The sequence below is a fragment of the Pieris napi genome, chromosome 14 (assembly GCF_905475465.1).
Source record: "Pieris napi chromosome 14, ilPieNapi1.2, whole genome shotgun sequence".
Lineage (NCBI taxonomy): Eukaryota > Metazoa > Arthropoda > Insecta > Lepidoptera > Pieridae > Pieris > Pieris napi.
The window spans coordinates 6704951-6724469 of record NC_062247.1 but is presented as its reverse complement, the minus strand read 5'-3'; the positions used below and the strand labels follow the sequence as shown (position 1 = coordinate 6724469).

At 31.8% G+C, this 19519-nt stretch overlaps 3 protein-coding genes across 3 annotated transcripts; 1 reads left to right on the top strand and 2 right to left on the bottom strand.

The window, feature by feature from the left end:
- Positions 1 to 869: 869 nt before the first annotated feature.
- LOC125056016 (succinate--CoA ligase [GDP-forming] subunit beta, mitochondrial) lies at positions 870 to 4975 on the bottom strand. Its single transcript, XM_047658824.1, has 5 exons — positions 4894 to 4975; positions 3968 to 4656; positions 3466 to 3621; positions 2010 to 2244; positions 870 to 1224 (listed from the first exon to the last, which is right to left on the bottom strand). Exons 2-5 carry the CDS (start codon positions 4640 to 4642, stop codon positions 1016 to 1018), a joined length of 1275 nt encoding a protein of 424 aa, XP_047514780.1. The 5' UTR covers positions 4643 to 4656; positions 4894 to 4975; the 3' UTR covers positions 870 to 1015.
- A 1017-nt stretch (positions 4976 to 5992) lies between these two features.
- LOC125056138 (tRNA (adenine(58)-N(1))-methyltransferase non-catalytic subunit TRM6) lies at positions 5993 to 7757 on the top strand. Its single transcript, XM_047659102.1, has 2 exons — positions 5993 to 7378; positions 7502 to 7757. Exons 1-2 carry the CDS (start codon positions 6158 to 6160, stop codon positions 7580 to 7582), a joined length of 1302 nt encoding a protein of 433 aa, XP_047515058.1. The 5' UTR covers positions 5993 to 6157; the 3' UTR covers positions 7583 to 7757.
- On the bottom strand, positions 7735 to 19283 carry LOC125056135 (serine/threonine-protein kinase GA29083-like). The gene is made up of 14 exons (XM_047659097.1): positions 19048 to 19283; positions 18743 to 18961; positions 18490 to 18589; positions 18218 to 18412; positions 17549 to 17662; positions 16895 to 17082; positions 16461 to 16547; positions 15316 to 15470; positions 14261 to 14379; positions 13338 to 13437; positions 11681 to 11826; positions 10711 to 10860; positions 9688 to 9930; positions 7735 to 9142 (listed from the first exon to the last, which is right to left on the bottom strand). Exons 2-14 carry the CDS (start codon positions 18958 to 18960, stop codon positions 9086 to 9088), a joined length of 1872 nt encoding a protein of 623 aa, XP_047515053.1. The 5' UTR covers position 18961; positions 19048 to 19283; the 3' UTR covers positions 7735 to 9085.
- Positions 19284 to 19519: the final 236 nt, after the last annotated feature.

Here is a 19519-nt window from a genome sequence, read left to right as displayed (position 1 = left end):
AAAACACCTATTTATACAAAGAACTTGTATTACTATTTGTTTGCCTTTTACACAGAAGATACATCGTTAAAGTTATAAATTTATTGGTGAGAGTCTATATTATTTCATTCTGTTATTATGATCGACGATTTAACTACTTCATTCGTATGGCCTCTTATAAGCGTTGTAAGTTGCCTTAGCTTTATATATTTCTTTATTACTGGAATTTATATGATAAAAGTATCTTTAATTTTGGTGTAATTTTAATATCCTCTATCGTTAGTAATAGGTCATGTTTTTGTATAGGGAATCATTATGCTTGAAATTAATTATCATCGATAAAAACAATTTACTTATTAAATCAGGAAAACATATAATGTAACAAAAAATACATAATAATTTTTCATTAACTAAAGCTATTAGTTTATCTGATGTACACTTTTCGTTTAAATTACATTTAAGGTCTGTTCACAATGTATGGATAAAGTACCAAATAGCTATGCAACACATAAATTATTTGGAAGATAAATTGTGCTATTTGACATTCATCAGACTCATAACTTATGATGGATTTTATGTGACGAATAGCGCTATCTGACAGTCGTGAAACGCAACAATTGTGTTTATCCTACCAATAAGTAATAAATAGCTAATTTGGAACTTATGCAGAACTTATCCGTACATTGTGAAACAGACCCTTAAGTATTTAAATTACCATTTGGACAAGGTCTGTGTCGGGATAACCGGCAAACGGACTTAGGATGTAGTTTATTTAATTGTGAGTAAGATAATAGAAGGATGTGTCTGAAAAAGTTTATTTTTTGGCAAAATTCGTACTTTCGATATAGTTTGCAAAACGTCAATATTTAGTGCGAATTAAAAAAAACAAATAACTACATAACGTTTATTAAAACATATAAAACAAGCTCAGTCTTGTCTTTAATTAACAAATTTATTTACATGAAAGTAAAAATAGATACAATTAACATAATTCGGTCAAAAATTTGTGCTTATCTAAAATGTTAAATTCTATAACTTATTTTTGTTCATTTGCTAATTTGACAGCTAACTTCGCTGCTTCATCGGCGTCATTCACCATATTGATATTGAGGCCCGATTGCTCTAGAATTGTCTTTGCCTGAGCTGCGTTTGTACCCTCCAATCTAATAATAAGCGGGTGTTTTGGAGGACTTTCCTTGCACGCTGCCACAATACCACTTGCAACCGTTGCACAGTTTACGATACCTGAATATAAACCATTGATTAAATGCGATTATAACTGACACATTATAAAATCGTATCAAACGGCTTTTTTGTTGTTGTCTTTTGTTGTGCACGCTGTCTTTAAACATCGATATTGACGATAATCGAAAGCCATGTTCGATATTTATCGAAAACCATCATCGCTGTTATCCAACATCGATGATTTTTGCATTAATAATTGACAAAGAAATAAAATATAGTTCTAAATGTATTAATAAATAGAACAAATTATTACATATTCCGATATTTTTTTATCAACTGACTGAATGAAAAGTAATTTTGATAAAGAAGAACCATTTAATATATTTCTTTGTTGAGAGAGAAAGAGCGAGCGAGACTTCGAAAATTTTAATAAACCTGATTTGTGGATGCGTTCATAAAAGACATCTTTGTTTCGTTGGTTGCATTGGTCGTGAATTAACATCGATGTTACGATATTTTTAGTATAGCAACATCGATGTTTTTGCTTTCAACGTCGATGATCATCGAGCCTCCCTATTATATTAGTATACAAATTATTCAATATAAATTATTGTAGTATGACCTTTGAATGCGTTTAATACGATAAATAATATTTTTAACCTTCAAATTTTTAAAATGTTTAAATAACAATACAATAATAACAATTGAACAAAATTTAATAAGCAGCTAATTTTATACTTCGTTAATTGTTCATAATTATATTGCAAAACTTAATAGCTATGAAATTCTTTTTATATTAAGGACTTGTTCTGAAAGTCATTTAGAGTTATTAAAATATTACTTACCAGCAAAAACATTGACAAATATAGCCTTCACTTTAGGGTCAGACTCCAATATTCTTAATGCAGCGGACACTTGCGATTGACCTACTCCTCCTCCAAGGTCCAAGAAATTAGCTGGTTTTCCACCACTTAACGTAATAAGGTCCATTGTAGCCATTGCTAAACCAGCTCCATTGACCATGCAGCCTATACTTCCATCCATATCAATATATGTCAAATTTAATGATGTTGCTTCTACCTGTTATGACAATAAAGAGTAATTATATTATACGATATTACGTAAATTATGCCTTGTAGAAATTAGTTGTGTTATGTTGCTTGGTTTAGCTAATACTACAAATACATTGCATTTGCCTTGTCATATGCACCTTCAAGAGACTACGGGTATGTTCCGATATACACTGCGAGTACTGTATAGTGGCTCCCACTGTTCAAAAATTCGTTCCGCAATGGACTGCCAGTATACAGCCGCAGCGTCCTAGGGAAATATATGACGTCACAAATCCCCGCTATACTTCTACTGCGAGCACTGGCGTTTTCGAGGTAAGGTACTCGCAGTGCTTTGATCACGTGATCAATCAAAACCACTTGAATGCCTAACGGCTGATATAACTTACAGTTTAATAACAAACATTTAAAATTCTAACTTACTTTCTTTGTAGTATTAATTCAATTGACAGTTAATATTAATATAGATTTTTTTAATGCGATAATACTCCAATAATAGTTTTTCTTGTTGAATTGAAAAACTTTGATGCACTCATTTGAAAACTGTGTCGAAAAACGAAGCTGACTAGTATACTGGACTGCGTTCCGTTTTAAATTGTAACCAGTATAGCTGGCTATAGAGAAACGGTTTCACAGTATACTAAATTGACGGTACTCTGTACAGTGGTCGCAGTGTATATCGGAACATACCCTAAATAAAATCTTGTCAATGTAGTGAATTTGTTGTATAAAAAAAGGGGACTATACAAAGGTATGCAGTCTGAAGCTAGACACACAGGCATACAGGCCAAAAAGAAAGGTCTCATAACCAGCAAAATAATAGGGCATGGAACTGAGAATTTTTGGTTTGTCTAATAGAAATAATCCATTTAAAATATGTGTGCTTCAACAAAGTTGCAATTCTTATTATAAATATACCTAAGTACATATAATTATGATAATGCTCTGTAAACCATAAAAATTTCCATTGTAGTGAAATCCTTAGAAAGGAGAGTCATTATTATATATATATATATACTTTGCTTTAGAATTAAACAAATGTATGTGTTCCAAATTTATTGTTTTAAAAATATTGCCATTCAAGTCATGCCACTCAATAGATAAGATAATGAATCACTACAAAATTGATAATAGTTGATAATATTTATATGTATGAATTATTGTAATGTGTATGTATCAATTTTATTATATAACTAGTATTAAAATAAATAGACGAGTTATCTATACTTACTTCTCTAGGGTCCACTCCAGACACATCATCAAGGGCAAATATATCTTTTTGTCTAAATTGTGCATTGTCATCAAAGTTAATTTTAGCATCAACTGCAACAACCCGACCATCATCAGTTTCTACTAAAGGATTAATTTCCAACTGTGTTGCATCTACCTAAAATACAAACATATATAAAAGTTATGACTACATTCAAAAGTAGTAATAAGACTATAATTGCAAGAACTGGGGTAGAATTTAATGTGTAGCTTAAAATAAAATGCAATTGTAGACCTCGAAGGTGTTCTGTGCAATGAATGAATGCATTCATTCATGTGTGAATGTATTTGTAGAAGTAAATACTTCTTATGTGTAGTCTTTTAAAGGGTGTCTTTAACATCTTCCTAACCTTACTCTGTTTTTATCTGTATGGTAATTAATTAATTTAAATGTATATAATAATTTATTTATCAGTTTACATTTCAGTTTTAGGTTATTGAAAATAATAAAATATGTACATTACCTTAAGGAAAAGCTGCCACAGTTTCTTGATTTCTTCTGCACACCTATTAACCATTACTCCTTTGAATTCCATAAACTCTGCTAACTCTTTTGCCATGGCATCTGTTACACCTTCATAAATATCTACTGGTATTGTTTTTAATAAATGAGGGGTTTCTTCTGCTACAGCCTCTATATCCATACCACCAGCTGGTGAAGCCACTAATGCTGCTCCATTATAACTTCTTTCCATGACAATACTTAGATAGGTTTCCCGTTTAATGTTAACACTTTCAGCAACCATTACTTTATCAACCAAAATGCCTTCCTTTGGAGTTTGTTTTGTAATTAACTTATGACCAATCATATGTTTTGCTAAAGGAATAATTTGTCGTGGGTCTTTAGTAATGTGAACTCCACCTTTGAACCCATTATCAAAATGTCCTTTACCACGGCCACCAGCTAAAATTTGTGCTTTAACAACATATTCATTGGCTTTAAAATTTGACAATGGTTCAGGATCCAGACTAGAGTCTATTAGCCGAAAGTTCTGAATAGACACATGATATTTTTTTAATAAATCTTTACTATGATACTCTTGGAGATTTAAATTTCTTGTTGATTTCACTTGTGGAGAGTATCTTGTAGCTAAGATTTTAAATACCCTTAAATTCTTGGTGTTCTTTAATGCAGCCATAATGCACTTCGTACCTATTAATATTAAAATAGAATTTATGAATCGAAAGCTATATTAGTAACAAGTCTAAAAACACATAATATCAGATATAGAATGCAAGTTTACGTGGTTTACTTTATTTTACGATTTTACAACTTTCTATAGCAAATTTCACAATAATCGTATATCTTTAATTTATTAATGTTTATGTTGCTACTGGGCAGGTACTAGATTTTAGGGCAAAAAGTAAAATATTGTTTTTGTGAACCAACCTGTCTATCGTCTGATACGTACGGCGCGTACTTTTGGTCCTCTTGATTAAAATTTTAACCACAGTGTGATCACTGGACACTGATCACCGACGAAACTTACACGGATAGAAATAAATTAATTAACTCTATTTTGCAGTGATGCCAACTCCAACAAAATGTTCCCCCTAGGACCAACTTCAAATACCCCTGATCAAAAAACCCTAGTTTTTGTTGTACACTTGGTTTGAGAGGTAATTTCAAATATGAATTAAAAATACGTTGAAGTAGTAAAAAATTGCTGTTGTATTTATGTGAGTACATTTTACATATTTATATATGTGAATATTAATGATAATAACAATGAGATGAAACGATTCTTATTTTTTTTTCTTCGAATTCAGTTTTTCTTTACAGACAATCTTTCTTGTTCAGTTTCTTGGCATTTTTTTGCGTTTTCGTCATTTTCTTTTCATACATTATTTTTAAAACTTTTTGTACTTTTCTTTTTTATCTGTTCTGTTGCAGTCAAACGAGACGAAACGAAAACGAATTGCTTCAATATCTCCTTTTTTTCCTTCTAACACAATATTATTAAATGTCATTGGGATAAGCTTCTAATACTTCGTCGAAGGCATCGGCCTGGATATCGCACTGCGTTTTACTGTTGCTGATATTTTTAAAATCGTACATATTGACGTTAAATGATTTGATCATACGGTCAGAAGGAACAAATTTGACACATGAAATTATTGTTTTTCGATATTTAAACTGTAGCTAGGCTTGGAGTTTATATTTGGTTTAGTTTGTTGATTGCGTTCGAAGCTTAATATAATTTGTATAGAATCGTGTGTTTGTAGAGAATTTTTTTTTGAATAAAGTACTCCCTAAAAATCCCCTAAATAAATGTACCCCCTAAAAAACCCCCTGGATTTCTTTTGATCACCCCTAAATTTGGTGGGAAACCCCCCAAGTTGGCATCACTGCTACTTTGTGATGTCTTTATAGGGCAAAAATAAATGACAGATATCCACGCGGACATTATGTTCACACTTTATGAAAAATCAGATGACAGTAGACAGCCGACAGCCTACAGAGTAATTTTATATGCTGTCTTTGTCAGCTGTGGCCTGTGAGCTGTTCAGCTGTATTCGTGTGTTGAAAACACAACCTCTATTTTTGTCTTATTTAATTCAACTTTTAAATATTTTATTTACCTTTGGCGATTGAACCTCTTTAAGACAAAAGTGCTAACCGTGTTTTAAATTAATACTAACTATACTTTAAAATGTCAAATAACATCATTAAAGTTGGTGAGTATATTGTTGTGCAAAAACATAATTACAAAAAGCTTTATAAATTTAATAAAACCGATTCACGAATTAGTGTTGGAAAAGATTCCGTTAGCTTAAGCGCTATTGAAGGATGCAACTATTTTTCAATATTTAAAATGGTAGCCAAAGGCAAAAAAAGAAGTAGGGAATATGATTTAGAATTGGTGGGAGAAACAGCATGCCTTAAAGACGAGATTGGCATTAAATCTTCTGGTTCTGATAATAGAAATATATACGACGATGGCAGATCTCAAAAATTAACAGCAGACGAAATCTATGACTTGAAAAGTGATTCATCTAAAGCTGCAGACATTGTTGAAACACTGATAACTAATTCAAATACTTTTCATAATAAGACAGAATTCTCGCAGGATAAGTATTTGAAAAAAAAGGAAAAAAAATATTTTGAATATATCCAAATTTTAAAACCAAATTTAAGAATAATATCAGAAATTTTATATAAACTAGAACCAACAAAAGTACAAGGAATTCGCATTGATACATTATCTCAAATTGTTACCATGGCCAATCTATGTTGTGAAGGTAATCACTTGCTTTATGACTCAGGGTCAAATGGACTACTTGCTGCTGCTTTGTTAAATGCCATAGGAGATAGTAACACTGGAAGATTAGTTCACATGCACCCAGGCAATATGTCCCAAAAACAAGCTTTGTTAGCTATGAATTACAGTCCGGAGCATTATAACAAATGTGTTTCTGTTAATGTATATTCTGCACTGAGGCAATATTATCAGGGCTGTGATACAAATTCATCAGAGAAAATTATTGAAGTTGCAAATAGTAATAGTTTAAAAAGAAAAGGTGAATCTTTACCTGAAGATGGTGCAAAGGTTTCTAAAATTTCTAAAACACAGAGCCTAGACATAGAAAAAACAGAAAATAGGTATACACAAGAACCAAAAAAGCCTAAATGGCATTTTGACAACATAGAAGCATCAAACATTATATCAAATAAAATGGACTCGCTTGTTATAGCGTGCAAGGAGGATCCTCAAAATATATTTGTGGAATTATCAAAATTTGTTAAACCTGGTAGACCATTTGTTGTTTACTACCCTGTTGCAGAACCATTACAAAACTTGTATGTTACTCTTAAGTCTCAAAGTAATGTAGCAGCTTTAAAGCTCACTTGCAGTTGGATGAGAAACTATCAGGTAAATATAAATCTTAAAAAAAATTTAAGTATGTAAAAGAGATGTGCATTACTAAAGTGCATACCTATATAAATTTCATTGATTGTCCTTCAAATTTACTACTATTTTTTTATTTATTTTTAGATCTTGCCTGAAAGAACACACCCAGAAGTATTAATGAATGGATCAAGTGGATTTTTATTAACAGGGTATATACTAAAGTGATATTACGTTATTTATATAATTGAAAATAATATAAATTTGACCTCAAAAATACCATCTTTTAATAACTGATATCATGGTAGCTTTATTTTATAACCAATAAGAGATGTTATTTGCAACACTGCAAAATAGGGTCATTAAATAAAATACTTAAATTTTAATAAATAATTTATTTTAAGCAAATTATTTTCAATGAGTTACCTGAATTGATGTGAAATGAATCTTACTGTATGAATTTATAAAAATTATTTCCATCAAATTAACATAAGTATTATTCCTACCTAGGGATGTCCTGTCAGTTCATCTGAAACTATATTTATTGTCATCTAATTAGTAACAGTACTATATTTAGTTTGGAATGTCCTACAGTTGCATGATGTTTTCACAGGAAATATTTGAGTTCGATAATGACAATGCATATAACCAATCGCAATAATTTTTGGCACCAGTAATCCCTATTGCACTTAATTTTTGAGCATTATATTTGAAAATCTATTGAGATGTGTAAAAAATCTATTAATCTAGCAATTATTGTACCTTCAACTAAGCATGTGCAATAAATTATTTTAAAGGTGTTTATTTATAAAGAACATATATTAACTATTTAATCAAGTAACATAAGATATAATTTAACCTATTTTCTGATGAAAATTGTAGAAATTTGCACCAAGTTTGAATTAATTAACATAAACTAAACTTGAAGTGCCAATTCATTAATAACTTTAGGAACAAAACGCCTTTTGTCACTTAAATGCAGTGAAGGGGAATAAGAAAGAAAACTTTCTCCACAAAATTTGTAAATTTGACAAAAATTGTGTTGAAAATAGCTCATGTTTGCACAATGGGATGTAATAATACATACTTTAAAAGTTTTCCTACTCAAGCCCCTTTAAGAAGCTGTAAAGCTAAATAATACTAAAGAAACTGGTACAGCCACATAAATACTTACTATGGAAAAGAAACTACATTAAGAAAATAAATAAAAAAGTTCATTTGATGATCACTTACAATTGCATCTATGGAACAGTCAATATAAAAGACACTGCCGCACTAAAATTGATTGAAATACATTTTTTTTAATTGAACACAAGCACAGTGTCACTGGTACTTTTAAGTATACTTTGGTATTTATGGTGTTATATTATAAAGCAGTTTTTACTGTAAAGGAAATACAGCCGATTTATTTCCTACACAGTTTAACATCCACTCGGGGCTAATTCCAGGTAAATAACGAATTCTTCTATGACGTAAACATTAATAAATCAAATTCCAATCTGTGTCTTTCTTCTCATGTAACATATTATATGCTTCCATTTCTGAAAATTCATTTTAAAAATGTGGCTCAGACCCCGCTTTCTTCATTTCAAAACATGTACCGATCTACGGAGTCATCTAAATAGTTCTGTATGCTTAATTAAATATTGGAATTAGCCCAAGGATAATGATAGCGCGCTCGCGCTAAGCTGAGTAAAGCCGTCACGTAGCAGCTACAGCGTCAGTGTGTAGCTATGAGGAGTCTTCATCGTACCAAGTGTGGAGACCACACATTTCGTCGTAGTCCTCCTGTAATTAACATTTTTATTTATTGAAGTGAAACTTCTTATTCTCCCGACGTATGGGAGAAATTTTGTAGCAAATAGTCACGTTTTTCGGTTACGCGCCATGTTGCTTTTTGAAGTCAAACTTCTTTATCGGCGTTGGAAAAAAATTTCCCGTCAGTCACATTTTTTATTATTCGACACGTAATATTTTAATGACAATTAAATTCCCAACATATTTTCCCGTCCCTATAAGTATCGGAAATCTAAACTTTTAGATTTGTATAAATATGAACAACACTTAAAGATTAGTTTGCCACAGAAGTTTCACTTCTGACATGTGTACTTTGTACACACACACTTTTTTCATATACAGCCTGGACTGCGTGTTATTTAACGTTAGCAGTCAAATTCAACATGGAAATTTATTACTAGTAAGTAATTACAAAAATATAATCTTAAGAAACCATCATATCAAAATATTTAAGGTAAAATTCTGTATGAAACGTTATCACAATTTACTATGGCCAAAATGAAAATAAATCACAAAGTTTTGTCCTTAATACATACCGACATCCAAGCATGATCTAGCACATCTTCAGCGGCAAAGCGCAATTCAGGTTGAGGCCGCAACATATTCGCGACGAGGTCAATGGCCCCAGCGGAAACCCTCTCCCAATGAGGTGCAGGGAACTCCAGGCGAGCGGATAGTATAGCATCGAAAAGCTTTTCTTGGTCGCCATCCGGGGACGAGAATGGTGGAAAACCGCATAACAATATGTATAGGATTACACCCGCTGCCCACACGTCGATCTAAAAAGTATAAAAAAGCGAACTTTATACAAATAAACTCTTTATAAAGTATTGTTGAATATAAACAGTGGAAAAAGTGCAATTCTCAACTCTAAATCGAAAATACCATTGGTCTTTTCTATTTCCCCAAGCAATAAGTATGTACGATAGAAAATAACTAGTAGTAAGCGTCTAATAAAAATATTTACAAAATAATTAATGTTAAACTCTAAGGCAAAGGGCCGTAGAGGTGAATATAACACAAGAATATTTTTTTTAGTTACCTAAAGCTGGCTGTCAATAAACTCAAAACGTCAACAAAAAAAAATCATAATGGTCTATCCATTAGAAAATCTGACAATTATAAAAATAAGAATAATTAGGCAGGATTTAAACGCGTTTAATTCTAATTAACACTAAATTAAATGTATTTCTGGCTTAGCTAGTTATCTTGGTATTTTTCAATATTTTTGGAACGAAGTTCCTTATCGCGCGTTGTGAAAGGGGGCTAGACGGAAAAAAATCTTACGAAAAGTTGTCACGACACTTTTTTGCTATTTGCTATTGTAATACACCGGTTCTCGTCCGATCACCGAAGTTAAGCAACGTCGGGCGAGGTCAGTACTTGGATGGGTGACCGCCTGAGAACAACTCGTGATGTTGGCTTTTTTTTCGTCGTAAGATTGGTGTCGAGAAAATCTATCATACTGTTATGATACCAATTAACATATAAATTAATCGAAAGGAATTTCGTTCCATCCGGGTGTCCCTTGACACCTCTAAAGTTTCTTTTCTACTTGCCTTAAGTCCATAACCAGTTTCGAGTAAGATCTCCGGCGCGACGTAAGTAGGCGTCCCGCAGACGGCTTGCAGTGGATGCCACACCTCCACTGCTAGACCGAAGTCAGCCAGCTTCAGGCCTCGAACACTGCCATCTGGACCTACTTCCACCTAATTAAACATTTGACATACAATGACTACTTTCAAATACAGTGTAAACTTCATGCGACGTCAAACTCCCTAAGATTAATTAATTTTTTTACTTTCTTTGATTACGTCGTAATCACTCCACTTTGGTTCATATGCCTTGTTCCGTACAATGCGCAGGACAGAAAATGCGCCGTTCGTTGCTAAATGCGCATTTTTTATAAAGTTTTCACCGTAGTTAATCTTAACTATCTTCCTCAATGATTTGCTAACAAAATATTCGAACACCCTAATCTACAGCAAACCAGTATAACCACGTATGTGATTAACGCATATGGTAGGTACTCTGTAACTCCCAATAGAAATTAAATGTTGGGTTTTTTACCGCACGATCCAAGGGCCATCAGCGCAACGAATATTGAGGGAACAACAATACATACAATACGTAAAACTATTGGTAGGTACAGACAACCAGCGCTGATACGTAACTAACGTACGATACGTAACCCACGAACGACACGTAACTAATGTAAGAGAGTATTGTATGGAAAACTTTCGCAGCGCTCTAATAATTATTTACGAGATTGATTTAAATGGAAGTAACAGCGTTCGAATAACTAACATTATCGGATTGTACCTTATTACATATATATGTACTTGAAAATCTATTGTAAAGAGATAAGGCCTCTTAATTTATAGGCACAGAAACAAGACCCCATTTGGGTAGGAAACTGAAAACTGTTTATTAGTGTTATAACATTAAGAGTGAATGAAAAATTAATATTACAATTGCAATGTTCTTTTACATGAATTGGTAAAGAATGTTATTAATGAATTATCTTACCAAGAGATTCTCGGGTTTGATGTCTCGATGCACAATGGAAAGCGAATGCAGGTATGCGATAGCGGATGTTAGATGACCGATTAGTAAACGCGACTGAGGTTCGGAAAATTTGGAGGCAGCCGCTATACTATCGAAGAGGTCTCCACCTAAAACATTCACATGACTTAGAAGCCGACAAATATTTATTCTTTTACCGGTTGGACATTATTTAATATTTTTTAAATAAATCATAATAATCCAGTGTATTTTATTACTCAACAAATAGGTGAGCCGTGTCTAGCAAGTGTCATATTAGGTTTGGGACATGGCGGTTTCCGCACCTTGTTCTTACCGTAGGAGCAAGTGCTAATAGTTAAAAAAACTCCACAGGCGCACACCCGTGATTAGAACGCTTAACTACCCTATGACTAATTGTACTAGTTGTACCTAGTGTGTTATTTCGCTTGTTTAAAAGATGAATGCTAAAAACTTTTTAATTTATATTTTCTAATCATTTTATTTCATATGGAAAATCAGTCAGAATTTAAAGAAAAACGCTTTTACCGGATTAAAGTTATGTATTATTATAAATTTACAATTATTTGACATAATTTTAAATTTATCCGACGTTTCGCGTGCTTTACAGCGTGCGTGGTCACGGTGACTGAAGACAAAAGATGTTGAATGTCAAAAAGTATCAGAGAAAGTTGCATTATCTGTATTTATTTCCCCGGAGTTGGTATCGACTAAAAGATGAAGGGTTTTGGCAAAAATGGCTCACGGTGTCCTCTATTTTCGCGGATTGTTTTTCTTTTTGAGATTTTAATTTGGATATTATTGGATCCCAGGTGTTTGAACATTTTAGACCGTCTTCTCTATTGAAATTGGGGTGTTTTTTGATTTCAATGGCTTCGCGTACCAATCTTGGGAAGAATCTTTTCTCTTTCGCAAGTACTTTCGGTTGGTCAAAGCGTATGTTAAAATTATGTCAAATAATTGTAAATTTATAATAATACATAACTTTAATCCGGTAAGAGCGTTTTTCTTTAAATGTGTAAAGGTTATGTTAATCAAAGAAGAGTCAGAATGTCATGCTGAAATATTTCCGTCTTACTATGTTCTATAGCCCAAAACCACTGTATATATAAATAAGTGTAACATTATTATATAAGTATCATATTGAGTAATTAATCAAAGATAATAAAGGCAGCAATTTTTAAATGGTTTCCACAGGTCGTAAAATATATGGTATAATTGATTGCCAAGGATGTCTTTAATTGCAAAAGCTTGGTAACCAAACCTTATTCATAAATATATTTATATTGTTTATGTACAAAACATTATTTTTTAATAAGAACAAAATATTAAATACCTATTTGAGACTCATAGTGCGTTTATGGATAAAGTAATATTGGAGGCGTATGTTAAAACGAGAAAATTAAAAATACAAGAACATGTAATTCCAAAAACCACATCTTTGCTGAAATGGCGTTAGGCGTGTAGACCATCACTGATTCAAGCTATTAATTGTTATGGTATTGTGAAGTATAAGACAAAAAGGGGAAATGGCTAAAATAATAAATAAATAAAGAATGAATGTATTTTAAAAGTATGATGACGTAAAAACATATGTATTTGGCTCAATCAAAGCTTATAAATAGAATGTTTCATAACATACCACTAACTAACTCCATAATAAGAAATAGCCATTCGGGGCTGTCTTGCTCCTCAACAAGAGATACGATGCGAGGATGGCACAGCTTTCTCATGACTCGTACCTAAAAAAATATTAAAGGTTAAAACTTTCACTAAAGTATATTTTGCAAAATAATTCACAGATTTAACTAATCTCGTATCGTAAATATTTTAATTAACAATGAGAAAACGTGTCCATATGGAAAACTGACAAAATTATATGGTCTAAGATCCCGATATACAACGACCTTCACCGAGATGCTTATTTAATGAAACGTATTTTATATTTAATTTAATATGTCAATAAAAATAATCCATATGGGTTGCCTAGCAAATTTCAGTCCAGAGTATTTTAATTAATATTTAAAAAAAAATTTTTTTCGTAAACGTTTCACCGGTATGATTATTAGATAAATTCTATACCAATCGATAGTATGAAGGCCATAGAATATGCAAACGTTAGGTTGTTTTTAATCAATTAATTATTTATGTGACACTAAAGTATATATACATCTTTGGTAAAAAAGCAAGTTATAGTGATACATATATAATACTACCCTGATTAAAAATATTGATTGAAAAAAAATTTACTATGTACATGCAAATTATAAAAAAATTTTTTTTTTAAATATTAATTAAACATACTCTGGACTGAAATTTGCTAGGCAACCCATATGGATTATATTTATTGACATATTAAATTAAATATAAAATACGTTTCATTAAATAAGCATCTCGGTGAAGGTCGTTGTATATCGGGATCTTACACTAATAGTAGTAGGTACCTAAACAATAAATTAAATGGATGAAACACATTAGACAAAAAAACAAATACATACATAGAGATTTTTACAAGAATTCTTTGGCCTTTGCAAAAATTAAAAAGTAAGAAAGTATTAAACTTACCTCTGCCTCTACATAATGTTCTTTTCCTTTGCACTTAGCCTTATCAATGACTTTGAGGGCATAATCTTTGCCAGTCGTTTTATCTGTACATATTCTTACAACCGCAAAGTTGCCGTCACCTAAAAAAAAAAACGTGATTTTATTTATATACTTCTCGAATACTTTTTATGCCAAATATGGTCAAGGTGTGAGCGCCTTGATTTGTTATTTAATCAACACAACAACAAAAAAAGGGTGCGTGTACTTACGTACGCGCGTAAGAAGTTATACTTCTTTGGTATTATTAAAAATAGTTTTTGATTGCATGCAAATAATTTATTACAATTAAATAATCAAAGACTGGAAAAGGAGTCATTATAGTCAATAAAGTTCAGTTTACAAATAAATATTTATTATTATTCTCTTACATTAAGTGTAACATAAATTCTATTATTATTCGAATGTTGTTTTTAAATTACGTCCAATGCCGTAACATCTTCCGTGGGCAACTTCATTCTGTTAATTTTGTGTCACGGTGCGCGCGCATCGTAAAATTTCACTCTCATCAATTTTTCATAACGCGCGTAAAGAAGTACAACTTCAAAAAAACACATTTTAGACGCGTTTACAACGTCAAGTTTTGGATTACAAGTTATCAAACCGTGACTTAATTACCTCTAATTTCAATATAACAATCCAGTGGCGCTACAAGCCAAAAAAACCCTTAAATTTTTATTATAAAGACGTAGGTAGAGAAGTAGGAAAGCCTGATCTGACATATTATGTCATGTCATGATTTTTGGGTTTGAGTTTTTTTTTATATAATAGGGGGGGCAAACGAGCTTGCGGGACGACCAAAAAGGGCCCATAGACACCCATTTTTAGTGGGTGCGTTGCCGGTTTCCTCACGATGGTTGCCTTCACACTATGAGCAAGAGCTAATTGCGCACGCACGATCCTAGGAATGAGGGTCGTACCAGCCACCAGGCCAAAACTGCTCTTTTAATTTTAGCTCCAGTAAAAGCTTGTTTGTATGTATACTACGCTATCAAAATTTTCAAGATGTGTTGTTTTACCTATGATCTTTCCAACATTGTACTTAAGGCGTAGAGGCTGTGGGAGTAAGTTGGCGAGTTGAGTTTGCTCGCTGTCACCAGATCCACCCGTCGTTTCATTTTCTTTACGAGCCGCACCGCTTGCCTTAACTGGCATTCGGGGCTTTGGCCCCGATCTGTATAATAGAATTATAAGGCTGAAGAGTTTGATAAACGGGCAACTGGTTTATGTGTTAAACAGTCTATTAATCTAAGCATTTAGGTTTTATTAATATAATTTCGACAGTCTGTACTCAATTATCACCATCCTTACACAATTACGAATTTGGCTGTAGCTTCAAAACCAAAACAGTTATTTCTTAACTGAGAAAAGAACCTCAAAGTTTAACGCGTTTAATAAATTAACTAACTAAATCACAAAGGCTTACAATGCAATAAATATAACTATAGAAATTACTTTTCCTCTTTACATTGCTATACTAAAAGATTTCCAAAAAATGTATTAATATGTTGTTAAAAAATAACTTTCCTTCTATTTATTAATGTAAGTAGACGCCGTATTATGAGTATACTTGTAAATATAACGTCAATGGGAAAACCACAATACAGGAAAATACAGATAAAAATCAGATAATACTGAATTATCCGTTTCACCATTTGTTGATAACGATTTGATCAATATAATAGTAGGTCAGTTAAACCTAACTACGATATTTTATCTTGCAGATATATTTAGGTCTATAGCGATATTGCACATTTGAATAGTATTTTCAATATATAATGTAATAGTATTATGAAGTTAGGAAATTGCTACATATGAACCTATAAGTATGTAAATAGCCTATGTATAATAACTACAAACAATTGTTTTATATATTCGTTTTTTTTTTCATAAAATATGTAAGTTCTTATCCTAAAAAAAAAATTTTTTTCGGCATAGTAAGGAGACGGCTACGAATATCGAACCAACTTGAACCAAGGGCCTTAGACAATTAACCCACAAAAGCGATATAGGCTTATATAGTATGTAAAAAGGTGTTAATTTCTAACTAAATATTTGAATTTGTTTTCATATAAACAATTTGACAGAGGCGAAAGAATTGTGATTTTGTAATTTTTTTATAAATAATATGTATTTTTTTTATTAGATTTATTATAATATGTACCTCGAATTTCTCGTGATCGGAGTCTTTCGACATTGTAAAACAGCTTTGCTCTCTTCAAATTCCAATTCGAAATCTTCTTGATTAACTCTGAAATAACATTTTCTTATGAGGAAAAACAAGGACAAAATACACCTGAAATGACTTAACATATTTCGTCTTTATACTGCGACTTCATTCTTTTACAAGCAAAAATTTGAAGTCATTAAAATATAGAGATTACCAAAATTTACAAAAACGTCATAATTAATCCATATTTATAACGCGTCTCCCGCGTTGGGATTAATAAATATAATAACATCCTATTGGCTATCTGTGTGTGTATCTGTTTCTCGTTACAAAATAAAATCAAAAATGTAACTAAATGGCTTAAAGCATAATAAAAATCATGTGGAATTTATAATATTAGTTTTAAAAGTAGGTAAAAAAAGTAGTACCTTTCATTTCCATATGCAAAGAATACATCATCCTCGTCAAAGAACTGATGCAGTGCAGTGACAGAGGTTCCAGACTGTGTGAACACTTTTCTCACACAGCCTGTGTCAAGTTTGATGCATTCAGTAATTGCCGCTAAGGCATGCTCCAGAGTTGGACTATTGCGTTTATTCAATAGCAATCTGCATACCTTTATTAAAAAACGTTACTTAAAACACTTCTAAATATAAATTACCTTGTTTATGTTGTGCTTAAAGTTCAGACAAATTTTTGTAATGGTTTCACTGAAGTAGTAATAGTAACTTTATTATTGTGTAATAAAAAGCTTTGTACAAACTACTCAAAGAAATCTATAAACTATAACACTGTGTAATATTACCATTTAAAATAAGAAAAACTAAAGTTCTTAATAAAAAAATGCATCAGATATTTGTGCAAAGCTCAGAATAATATTCAAAAATTAAAAATATCCAATGGCAATAGATTATACATATATGTATTTGAATTCTTGTTCATGAGAATAAAGTATGTTTAATCATGAAACAGGACCATGGGGTTAAATAAATTGAACAAACCTTAATACTTGACTAGTGTCAGTAATGTGTCAATGACAGTAGTGACAATATGATATGTATATTGTATAGTGCAATAATTACCTTGCGGGGTTTAACACCATTCCTAATAATTGTAACAATTCGTGGCCGAACAACATTATCACCAGGAGGACTAACTCTCGGAGATCCATTTCCAGTTGTGGTGCTCCCATTTGTCTAAAATCATCAATGCTCATGTACTGAGTGCATGGTACAAAAAACATCTGTTTTTAAATATTTATATGCTAATTTGTAAGTGTATTTGTGCATTTTTTACCTGGTATATACAAGATTTGTGTGTAAATAATTTAGTTTATTTCATATTTGAATTATTTATTTGGTATTGCTTGTTTTAATTTAAGTGTAATCTAGAAGTTAAAGTGCTGTACAAGCAGTATAGCATCTAAGTTTAAACTATAATTTCGTTTGCCCTGGTTATCAAACCCAAACACAGCTCACCTTTAAACATATATCGCATATACATACAATTTATTGAGCTGAAGAAGTGGTTAACTAACTAACTAAGATAACTTTTGCCCTTTGATATTTGGTTGAATAACCCAATCCTAAAGTAACCAAATTTTTCAAGCACTACATATTAGATATTGTGCTGCTCAACTAGTTTGTCTATATATTAATCCATATTACTGGTTCAACAACCTTATGAATGTGTTAACTAACAAGTATTTTAATTGAGCTAATTGTGTTTGCATCATTGTTAGACCAGTTTACCTGCAGGTATCTAGATAATCGATTATTTGCTCGTGCTGGGGATGGACTGGCACTGTCACTAAGAGTCTCAGGTCCACTTAATCTAAATGATTGTGGGGTCACTGCACTTGCTTCATAATCTAACCGTTTGAAAGGTTCTCCAAATCCACTACAGACATATGACTGTCCATCTTCCAGGTCATCAAGTTTTCCTATCTATAAATATTACAAAAAAATTATACTCTTCAAGAAAACCCCTTTATATAGATATAACCAGAGGTTTTAAAACTTACTTTTCTACCTTCTAGTGAATATATAGCTCTAACTCCACTGGGTAAAGTTACGTTGTCAACTAAAACTCTAGTTAGGTCTGCTGTCAAACTATCGAAAGATCTGAAAAAAAATCTTAATTGTAGCGTAGCTATAATATGTAAAGTTTTAAATAATAAATTTCTCCACTAAATACTTTTATTGATTTGTTTGTTCATAACTGTGGCAAACTGAGTGAAAGTATTTGAGACTTAATCTATTTCCTATTCAACTCACCTATATCTTTCTGGCAAGACTGGTATTATTACTCCAGAATAGAATTTGTCACCATTTCGAAAAAATCTTATCCTTTTTGCTTTTCGTGCTGGTTGTGTTCGAACAAATACACTCCGTCGATTCGTCCTAGATTTGATTATTTCCATATCACTGATATCCTTTTCGAGTTCGCATACTGAGCTTGACCGACTACCACTGCGACTCAAATTGTTCTCCATTCTGTAATATAAGAAGACATGTGAAATAATTTCATTTTTATTAACGGAAAATAATTAAATACAAACCACGATTCTGATTGACCTCACCTCCCTTTTACTTTTTTGTGAATGAACAGTTAACAAACTTAAAAAATTCTAGTACATCATGTAAACAATTGTAGTTGCAGGATTTGTTTAACGGATATGTACCTAGTTATTAGATTTTATTAAAAAATAAATAAATGGAACAATATTGGATTTCAAGAAACACGGAAATCTACGGAAATTAGAATTCGGAAACCTCAAATCAAAGAATCAAATGCTGAACAGAACTCACAGCTTATATAAATTATAAACTAGAGCAGTCAAAAGTTCAAAACCTGTGTTATCCACAGATAAAATATTAGATACTCCACTAAATAATACTGAAAGATATAATCTGTGCAATATTCTAACCTGCTAGGCTAGATTTGTCTACAACAGTTCAAGGATTTTCGAATAATAATACTAAAGAAATAAAAAGTGGAAGGTAGTTTTTAGAATAAACCCATATTGACTGGTAAACATCACTCGAACGAAC